General features: G+C 34.7%; 2 protein-coding genes across 2 annotated transcripts; both read right to left on the bottom strand.

The window, feature by feature from the left end:
• Positions 1-3494: 3494 nt before the first annotated feature.
• LOC127114839 (uncharacterized) lies at positions 3495-4639 on the bottom strand (the record flags this gene model as incomplete). The annotated part of the gene is made up of 3 exons (XM_051046672.1): positions 3495-3900; positions 4235-4322; positions 4559-4639. Coding segments are annotated over 3 exons (384 nt in total), but the record flags the coding sequence as incomplete, so codon positions are not given.
• Positions 4640-4643: 4 nt separating this feature from the next.
• LOC127114840 (putative recombination initiation defects 3) lies at positions 4644-6718 on the bottom strand (the record flags this gene model as incomplete). The annotated part of the gene is made up of 8 exons (XM_051046674.1): positions 6611-6718; positions 6377-6521; positions 6059-6193; positions 5703-5755; positions 5416-5607; positions 5106-5171; positions 4895-4944; positions 4644-4701 (listed from the first exon to the last, which is right to left on the bottom strand). Coding segments are annotated over exons 1-8 (807 nt in total), but the record flags the coding sequence as incomplete, so codon positions are not given.
• Between the last annotated feature and the right edge of the window lie 4605 nt (positions 6719-11323).

Raw genomic sequence — 11323 nt, forward strand, 5'->3', positions numbered from 1 at the left:
CATTTGTGAAAATGACCTTATTTTGGGCTACTGATTATTATGGATAATCAGCTTATCTATAAGCTAATATCCTCAACAGTTATTTATTTTGTGATAATATATCAACCAATATCCTCACATGAAGGTATGATGCTTTGTTGTTGGATCGATTCCTTGACATTCTTCAGGATTTGCATAGCGAAGATATCAGACAAACTGTAATTTCTGTTAAATCTTTCTTTTATGAACTTGTGGCTAAGATTTTTTTTGTGATTTGAATGATTTGATGGTTGATAGGTTCAAGATTGTTATGAGTTATCGGCAGAGTATGAGGGGAGCATAAGCCGGAGAAGCTGGAGGAGCTTGGGAATATGTTGACTGGTCTTGATGCTGGAGATTCGATTGTTATAGCGAAATCGTTTTCTCACATGCTTAATTTGGCGAATTTGGCGGAGGAAGTTCAGATTGCGTATAGGAGGACGATTAAGTTGTTGAAGAAAGGTGATTTTGGTGATGAAAATTCTGCGATAACTGAGTCTGATATTGAAGAGACTTTTAAGAGGCTTGTGACTGAGCTTAACAAGAGTCCTGAAGAGGTTTTTGATGCTTTGAAGAATCAGACTGTGGATCTGGTTTTAACTGCTCATCCTACGCAGTCGATTCGTCGATCTTTGCTGCAAAAGCATTGAAGGTTTGTACTGTTTATGGAATTGTGGCATTTTTTATTATAAGGATTAGTCTTTTTGGTAGTAATCATTGTGTTTTTTGCAGGATAAGGAATAATTTAACACAGTTGTATGCTAAGGACATAACACCAGATGATAAGCAAGAACTTGATGAGGCTATACAAAGAGAGGTGCATGCTTGATTCCTTATTCAATATATATGATACCATTACTAACCTGTTTGGTATTTAGATGAATCTCTGAGTTGATTTTGATTGATATGTAGTTTCTAGTGAATTTAGACATTGAACAAATGATTAATTTGTTATTTGACAATATTTTTTTATATGGTTAGGCTTAATTAATCTGATTATAGTGTTACATATAGTTTGTGTTGAGTATTGTGGTTAGAATTATAGATGAGTTTTTTTTTTTTGTAGTAAATCCATAGCTTTAATGATGTTTGGTCATACACATATTCAAGCTGCATTTCGTACTGATGAAATTCGAAGGACTCCTCCTACACCGCAAGATGAGATGAGAGCGGGAATGAGCTACTTTCATGAGACAATTTGGAAAGAAGTCCCGAAGTTTTTGCGTCGTGTTGACATTGCTCTGAAGAACATTGGAGTAAATGAACGTGTCCCGTATAATGCTCCTGTTATCCAATTCTCTTCTTGGATGGGAGGAGATCGTGACGGCATGCTTATCTTTCCAAAGAAATTAACAACTGAATGAAACTCTTTTTACCGAAGAACAAAGGCTTATGATGTAGTTATAGTTTTTGTCTTACAATATGTCTAATGTGTATTACAGGCAATCCAAGGGTAACCCTGAAGTTACAAGGGATGTGTGTTTGCTGGCTCGAATGATGGCTGCTAATTTGTACTTCTCTCAAATAGAGGATCTCATGTTTGAGGTAATCAAATATGTCAGTCTGTATCGTGATAATAAATTATCATTAAGCATTGAGTATATTGTTCTTAAGCTCCTGCTTGTTTGATTTTGCAGTTGTCTATGTGGCGTTGCAACGACGAGCTCCGTGTTAAGGCTGATGAGCTCCATAGATCCTCAAAGAGAGATGCAAAATATTATATTGGTATGTATCATTATGCTCCAAATAACGCATGTTTAACATCATTATGCTACTGATTGTTTACTGGAAGTATATGTTGTTAATTATACATACTTGATGTTTTCCTTTGTTATAATTAGCTAATTGTGATAATGTAAAATACAGAACATGCTCCGCCTACAACAAAGTGATGGAGTTCACAATGACTCTAAGATTGATGATATTGTGATGGTGATGTAGTTAACTTTCTTAAATATGTTGAGAATATTTTGGCTTATAATGAACTTGTAATATAATATATCAGGTTATTACTTGAATGATAATGTAATTGTAATATAATGCTAATACTTTATCACTTAGATGATGATGAAAATGTAATATAATGAAAATAGTTTATGGTTTATTAATTCTTTTATTATATAGAATGAAGTTTAATGAGTATTCATGTGATTAGTGTTATAGGAATGATATAATTCAGGTTAGAATTTATTGGTCCAAACTGATTCGACCCAACCGAATGAACCGTATAAACCGATAATCCATCAACCGATAAAACCAAATTTAATTTTGGATGAAACTGAATTTAACTTTTTCAACCGTGGGTTAGCTCGGGTTAGCTATTTCGGACCCGAACCCACCCATAACCGACCGCCGTCCACCCCTACTATCAGTAGTTTGTTTTTCCTGTTATAGAATTAGTTAGAGCTTCTTTTTTTTTCTAGTTTTGGTCATTACTTTCGTTTTTTTTCCTGTTTTATAAATCGGATGAAAGAGAAGAAATAATATTTAATTTATTGTATTTCATCACTTACTACAATTTCTTTAACCTATAAATTGGTCAGGGTGTTCTGTTTAAAATATTCAAATAATAAAATGCTTTTATTCTCTTTTCCATTCTGCCACGTAGGATTTGAAATCTTGAATTATAGCATTCTATCACAGCGAGTTATTTAGTTTTTCAGTTTGACGTTAAAATGAGCAACTTTATTTAGAGCTTAAAAATTAATCTCTTTTATAAAAAGCAAGTCATCAATATTATATACAGATGTATAATAGCTCATGTTCAGGTAGATTTTAATTGTTCATACGATCCCAATCCCTTATATTTTAGAGGCAATGGAATTGAAAGAAATGAGAGAAACTGCAAACAAAGTCAGTAAGCAGTTTCTTTTATAATCTAAAAAAAAAGAAGTTAAGAAGCAGTCGATGCTAGAGTATTACTGGGTAGAAACATTTTCCATAAACCATAAAGCTTAATTAGCTTGCTGCTAAGTTTACAGTTACACTTACATTGGGAATTATTATTTTTTTTGAAAAAATAAAATAAAATCTACTTTGATTTTTTTTTTTATCTGTTTGCTTTGACCTGTGTTTGGATTTGGAGTTTGAGGTGTTGGGGGTGATATTATCAGATAACTGATAAACTTAGGAATACAACTGAAAGCTTTTGAAGGGAAGAAGGAAATAAGTCACAGGCAGCTGCGTGCCATGATTTGCGGGCACTGGAGGCTCCGACGAGACGAGGAAGCTGATCAATGGCGGAAGATGCATCAATGATCGAACAAGTGGAATGCATCAAATATTTAAGCTTGAAAAAATGTATGGTGCAAGGAATCGGAGTTTGAAGTGTTACCTTCAAAGGATGGTTACCATAGAATTACGCCTCCTCTTGCGTCTCCTTGCATTCCTCAAAATTCGCTCGGCTTCTTCCTCTTCTTCCCTGCTCAGATTTCCGAACAAGTCTTCTCCATGGAAACACATTTAATTAGAGTAGATTGATGAGCATATGAAAAATCAGTATTACTTTTTAACAATGTGTAACAGACACAGCACACACACAAGTAGATTCTCTGTGTTCAACATTGGTAATAATTACAGAAACCTGCAGAATGCAGTTCTATCATCTATGTCTCTAAGAACTAAGTTGTTGGAAAATAAGTAGAAGAAAGCTCAGAGATAATGACTTTTACACATCAAACGTTCCCTTTTTTCTATGACTCTTTTTCTTATGCCCTTTACAGACATAATCAGCCATCATTTGGTTAGGGAGTCTCTTCCTTGCACTTCTCCTCAATGCTACCTGTCCATCTTTAGCAGCCAACTTAGCTCCCTCCATTTGGCTGACGTGAATTGCCTCATTTGTAATTTTTGGTTTGTTGTTCCCTTTCCCCTTTGCTGCTACTGGTGTCATCATAATACTAAATAACTAATGTTTTTCATAACCCAAAACTGCATCTAGAAATTGAAATTCATCCCTTATACTGCTATTGTTCACCCGTCACTACGTTAACAATCCAATTTCAAACTATTTTGAAAAAGCAAATAGATGAAAACTATATTTTTCAGGGTTACTATTGAATATGCTTGAAAATCACCTATTGCTTTTCTTGGAAAATACAAGCTAAGACAATATAAGCATTAAGCCTCCATCATATTTGTGTGTGTGTGCGCGCACGGAGACACGTATAGGCATTAAGGAACCAAAAGGAAGTCTTGTTATAGTTATGCTAATTACCTGCGTTTACTTTAACCACGCAGGAAAATTTTCCATCAGTCTCCTCGTCAGATTCAATGACAATTGCACAGTCTCTTGCTCCTCTTGTCTGTCATTTAAAGTTTCAAACAGTATTTGGCATTGGCAATAGATAAAAGCGTGTATAAGACTTGTTAAAATGATAAACACAGCCTTTACAGGTCTTTTGCATGAAAATAAAATGACAAATATCACTGGCAAGTGCATATCATATCGAGAAGTTATAAGAAGGAAGTACAACACACCAAGATTGATTTAGATGGTACGTAAATCATGAATGGGAAGAGACCAAAATTTTGATGATACCTTCTCAGTGTGTGGTTGAGTTTGCTTTTGCACCTTCTCTGTTATTCTATCTGAAAAAGTGACTCTCTCTCTTTTTACTTGGCATCCAGCCTCCCGTGTCTACTTTTGAAGCTGCAATAGCTGGAGTGTTCATCTTTGCTTCACTGGAGTCAAAAGAAATACCTGTGACTCTTGGCGATAACAAATACTTTTGCAAGTGACGACTAATATAACCAGTTGTAAATAAAAAGGACTTCCGTAACATACTTAATTGATCAAACAAAATGATGTAATGTAAATGTCCTAGTAGTTTAAAGGAAATGTTAGTGTTATATAAAAGTTAGGAGATACACTTACTTAGCCGAGCGCTGATGCAGTTTTGGTGTGATAAATTGTTTGCTAACACACTGCAAGCTGACAATATATCAGGAACAACTATGCTTTTCACCACAGGAGTTAATACGGAGCAAGATGGGGTGTGTGTGTGTGTGGAATGAAGTAATGTTCTTTCATCACAAAAATCAGATCAGGAAAGTATGTTAATTGTTTATTATTAGAGATACAGCACCTTTGGAGACAGAATAGACTGTGCCAGATCCTTTTGGTTAGTATGTTTTAAACTGCGAGAGATTTCCTGCAAATAGTGCATAAAGCATCAGTTTGTTGACAGCCATCTAGGACACTAAGATAGATATAAGCGAGAAGGAAAAGAAAGAAAGCTAAAGGGAAAATTCAAATGCATTGTACTATGTTGCAAAAAAAAAGAGGGGTTTTAAGCAATCTTTACATTGATTATCTGTAATCTTAAAAAAAATTGATGTTTATTATGTGTGCTGTGTGCATATTTTAATAATTATTCAAATCCACATCTTACGTGCCTGCATTTCCTTGGTAGTTTTCTGGAGATCATTTTGCAAATTTCTCATAGAGCCTTCAATTAGCTGAGGCATGGCTGAAACCAACATATATACTTCCTGTAACTTCTCTATGTTTGTAACATGGCTCATTTGTTCAGATACAGATTTCAAGCTCTCATTAATGCTTGCTTTAAGTTCTTCTTGTCCTCTCATCTGATTTAAAACCATTGTCTCTCAGTCTATAGAACTTCAAATATTCATTGATGTTAAAGAAATCATGCAAGCCAAAATAGAAATCAGCTAGTTACCATTAACTGAAGCGAGTTATCCTGAGCAATCAACTTCTGTCTTATGCACTCCACTGAAATGCAAAGCAAGGAGTTCAAATTGTATACTAGCTTAACTCAAAGAATAAACAATATTTTGGAAAATTTATTATTGGTAGAAAATCAAACAAATTGAAAGCCATACAAAAATTTAGTAGAATGTCCTCAGAAAAGTGATGATGCGAATTCGAATTGTCAAGGAAGAATGGATGCAAGAACTAGATTTATTTTCTTCCAGAGAGCCTTCCAAATATTAAGCACTTATGTTGATTGGTAAAAATACAACTTAACTAAATTGTTTTCAGAATATTGTCAATTTTAGAATGTTAGTCACTTACTCTCCAAATTAATTTCCTTTGTTCCTTTGTTTACTTGCATTACATCACTTTGAACAGAATCCATGATCATTGCAAACCTGCTTAATGAGGTTTCCATTATGCCAATTCGGTTTTCGAGTCCTTCACTTAACTGATCTGTATAGCAAACAGAAGATTTATAACCTTTAATAAATAATGTGCAAAAACGAAAGCACTTAATTGATTGGCTTCCTAAATTTGCATAGATTCAAGAAAGCTAGTTTATCATTCCACACGCCTAATGCGGATACTAAATTACAAGCTATAGAAACAAAATTAGTACTTCAATGAAATACTCACTTTTATTATCTACAGAGTTCCATTTGACCAGAAGATTGGATGAAGATCTTGAGTTGTGTGGCTGACTCTCGTCCTTCGAAAAAGCAGGTCGAGGCAAACTAGAAAACCTCCTTGAAGAGTTCTCGTGTTCTTGAGAACCAGCTCTCTGTGAGAATTAAAAAATCATAATAAAACTTAGATAAGATTTTCGTAATAACTTCTAAACCTAAAAATGGCACACAGGGTTAAATAAACACGAGACATTCTGCAAAAATAATCATGATAAGATTTTTGTAATATTTCCTTTTTCACATACTTCTTAAGAAATTCATCAAAGCTGAGTCTAAAAGAAATTTCAACCATATTAAACCAGTGCGATTAAAAAACGACATTCTTCTATATGAGAAACGAAAATTTCAGCATCCAGATCGTTTATCGTTTAGGTTTAACCTGATCATTTACTGATAGCTTCATCGAGCGAGCTTTGAGAGAAATGAGACATAATCCCTTGCTGAGATGAAAGTCCCTGAGAAAACGACTGCTGAGACGGTTGTGATCGATGCTGCGACGCTTGCAATCCGTTCGATACATTGTTCGGCCTCCTATCACATTTTCCACACAACAAACAACAAACACCAAAATCCAACAACAACAAAAATAAAATATTCATCCAGAATTCAGATATAGAAATATAAAACTCCACACACTCAAAAGAATCATGAATTTGAACATATACATAATTTGATTAAATCACAATTAAGCAGAGCAGTGAACTTCACTTCTAGATCCAATAATTTCACATGATCTAAATTCAGTGAATCTCAGAAATACGAAGCTAACAAATCAGCTAAAACTATCTTCAAAATTCAAATCTAGAATTTCGTATATCGCGATCAGTAACGAAACGGAAAGAGTTAAAGTGAAAGTTAAGAAAGGATTGAAAGGAATAGTAATGTGATCGGAAAAGGAAGTAACCTTGAATAAAGGTGAGGAGGAGGGAAGACGGAGATTGAGGAGAGATCGGCGGCTTTGTTGATCTTCATTTTCATTTCAGATCTGTGTTGGAAGTTCGTTGTTGTGAGAGTGTGGAGAAACGGTTAGTTATGAGAGAGAGAGGAAATGGGATTGGATTTGGAAGCTATTTGAGAAGAAGGGAGAAGGGATAGAACTAGCGATTAGTTTAAAATACGCGGGAATGGAAGGGGAATTTGAACGTTAGAGAGAGTAAAGAGGCCATTTGTTGTGGGTTTAACGGTTTTAAACGGAGATGGGCCGTGTCTTGGGCTCACTGCTTTTTGAGGATTCATTATGAAGTAATTAACTTGCCACCCTCCGGTTATACTTGGCACCCCCCTAGTTTCAAATTTGACCTGCCCCTGACAAAAAATTGAATGAAATTTTCGTTCAAAATTTTTAGTAGGCAATGCATTGTAAATTTTCGGTATATCGGAATTTATGAAATTTCCGAGAAGTTACAAATAATATCGGAAATTCTGAATTTACCATTTTATACAGGAAATTTCAACCAAAGTGAAATTTTCAGCAGTGTTATTTGTTTGAAATTTTAAACGCTCGGGATTTTCCCGACAGTTTTGGACGACTGTGATTGCATCGACTGTTTTATGTGGTCTAGAATAAATGTGAAGTTGTATAAATAGGGGGTCAGTTGTTGTTTGATAAAAACATCTCAAAAATGCTTCTTCCTCAATTTTTGATCATCGGAGAAGTTAACTTCAATGGAGATTCACCTGCTATAGAGTTTCAACTTCCTAATGGCACCACATCTCTCGCCTCCTTGACGTCCAAGTTGAATGAATTGTTTCCTGATACCAAAATAAAAAGATGAGAAAGATCGAGTTTCGTAAAGATTGGATTTATACTGACGGAAGGGTGAAATACAACCTTATCGAGTTTAAGACCGATGAAGATGTGAAGTATGTGGAAATCATTTCACTATAGGTTACCAAAGGGATTGATCGAGTTAGATGCTAAGATTTCATGATCTCCATGCTAAAGATTAGATATGTAAAAGATATAATAAAGTGGAAAATACAAAATACTAAAGAAGGAGAAGTAAATTAGAACAATGAAGATTTCAAAGATGTTGGCTGAATAGGGATATAGAGTTGACGACATAATTAAGATGATGAAACGTCTAGAATCATCTGGTAGTGTCTCTAATTTACCACCATTTTTTAAAGTTATGTATAAGTTATGTAATTCATTGTCAAATGTTATTTTATGCTAATGTTGCATGAATGGAAGATCAAAAATATTATCTAATAAAAGTTCTGATGAAGATGTATGAGTAATGTTACATGTAATATATAAATAATGTTACTTCTCCTGTCACAGATGATGGGCAAATGCTTGTATATTCAGCACTCATATCATAACACATACATAACAAATAATAATTAAGAAATGTTATTCATAACAATTAAATAAGAAATCAACAGTAAATAATCATTTCAAGTATACTTGTAACAGACTCAAATAACCAGCAAGCTGTTTAATCTCAAATATTGTCGCCACTCCAAGTGTTGTATACAAGATGATTAACACAACGTAACCCCAAGCCCAACTGGTAACGTCGAGGCTACTGAACAACCACACGTATCGGGCGTTGATATAAATACCTGACTTGTCTATAAAGAGAGTATATGCTACTAGATGTAGCATGTACACCCTAGCGACAACCTCATACCTATATGCCACAACAAGTTCCTCGTACCTATCCCAAAGCCAAGACATCCGAAGGTGAACGCACCTGTTGAAGTTAAACTCCTTCAGCACGACCTCCTTAGAAACTCCTAAATCTCGTGCAGCAGTCAAACATGCAAGCGACTGGCTAATAACAGGAGTCGTCCATAATTTGTCGGTGATTGGGAGATGGAACAATGATGAGACATCATCTAAAGTGATAGTCATCTCTCCAAACGGAAGATGAAATGAAGATGTCTCCTTGTGCCATCTCTAAACAAAAGCAGTAAGTAGTGGAACATCGAGCATAATGAGGGAGCAGTGGGAAAATTAATGAGCTCAAAATCACGTATAATACGGATGACCTCCTCAAGCATCGGAGTCTTCGGGAAGCCCTTTAGCTTCGACTCGTGCGATGTCACCTTCATTGGGAGACAGTCATGTAATAAATTTTTTTAAAAAATTAGCAGTTAGCTTTCATGGCACAATAATAAATAAATTAAAGTTAAACATAAAATATATATACATCTATCTGACATGGTTGGTATGCCACATGGTCGACATACTCGATCAACACCGGCCAGTCAATAGGTCCTTCCGAGAATCCTCCATCAGTGTGCACAAATGGCTTGGTCGAAGGAGACATGACCTTTGTGCCAATAGTAGCATATGGGACCAGATTAGCAACAACGACATTTGGCTGCACCACCTTATCTGCAATAGCGACATCTGAATGGACCACCTCATCTGCCACCTCATCAACAACCATCTCATCAGCAATATGTATCGCATCTGTCTCGACCATTGGGTCATGGATACCATGATCATGAACAACCTCAGCATCATTTATGGGTTGCTCAACTGATCTAACCAGCCAGTGTCGGGTGCTACAGGGTGCACGATACTGCCTCTTCTCACCCAACCGTTTCTGGTGTTAATCGTTTATAACTGCTCATCCATCTCGTATCTAGGAAGACTCGGCCTCAGCGGCCATAGCTTGGTCTACCGTTTTATTTATCACTCTGCTTGCAATAGTTTCGTCAATGTCTTTGTATTTCACTACAAAAGACGGAAACAAATTAATAACTATCGAAAATTCTGAATTTTTTGATAAAAAAACGAAGTTTTTATAAATATCAGAAATTCAAAATTTTCGATAAAAAATTAAGTTTTTATAACTATCAGAAATTATGAAATTTCCGGGAATTTCTATGTGATTTTGTATCGAAATATTTGAAAATTTTGGTTATAATGTTTCCATTATTACCGAAAATTTAATAATTTATGATAAAAAAAACTTACTGATTTTGAAGTTTCCGATAGAAGAAACGAAATTCCCACTATCGTCCTAGAGAATTCAAATTTGCGCGTGGAAATTATGAATTTCTAAAATGAGTGAAAAAACTTTTGTAGGAACACTATTGTCTATTCATACGAATTTAGGGTGGGGTGGGGGATAGTTCAAGTGGGGGGTATAAAGTTAAATGATATTCATTATGGTACCTCCACTAAACCTGAAACCCTTCATAACTTTTAAATGTAAATAACGATCTTCTCAAAATTTACATCTATAAATTTTTACGATTTTCAAAAAAAAAATTACTCTCATAAAGTAAGGTGAGTACTAAATATCTGATAAGTAAAATAAAAATTCAGAACAACCACGAAAATTTTCAAAAGCCAAAAAGTTGGGAATCTAACTAACTTTTTTTGTCAATCAAAAACATAGTATTCACTTATATAGGATATCTTGATAAATCTTATATGAATGTTTCACCTACTGGAAAATACTAAAACTTTGAAACACCCCCCTAATGCCTTTGTATTTGTTGTTAAACTGATCACCAAGAATGAATATGTGATGAATAGTGCTCTAGAAGATTTTAAAGAATTCTTCACCACTGACTTAGTTTGTTTTACTTAAAAAAATTATCTGAATTTTTTAATTGACATATATAATCTATGAGTAATTCATGTTATTTTACAATTGACATGTATTTCCCTTCCAGATAAAAGTGTTATCAAGTACACAATGTATTGGGAGACAACATTGTATTGTTGTGGTTACCATTTATTTTGATACAACAAATGGGCTAAGAGGCGGGAAGGATAAACTGATATTTAGTTGTGAGGGGGAGGAACTTATAAGAACCAAGAAAATTCGAAAGTTACTTGTAATAGAAGAGCTAAGTGTCCATTTCATTTGAGATAGCCATCTGGTTGTGGTTGGAACATAAATGTAATATGGGGTATTCACAGTCATCA

Source organism: Lathyrus oleraceus, unplaced genomic scaffold, assembly GCF_024323335.1.
Source record: "Lathyrus oleraceus cultivar Zhongwan6 unplaced genomic scaffold, CAAS_Psat_ZW6_1.0 chrUn0692, whole genome shotgun sequence".
Taxonomy (NCBI): domain Eukaryota; kingdom Viridiplantae; phylum Streptophyta; class Magnoliopsida; order Fabales; family Fabaceae; genus Lathyrus; species Lathyrus oleraceus.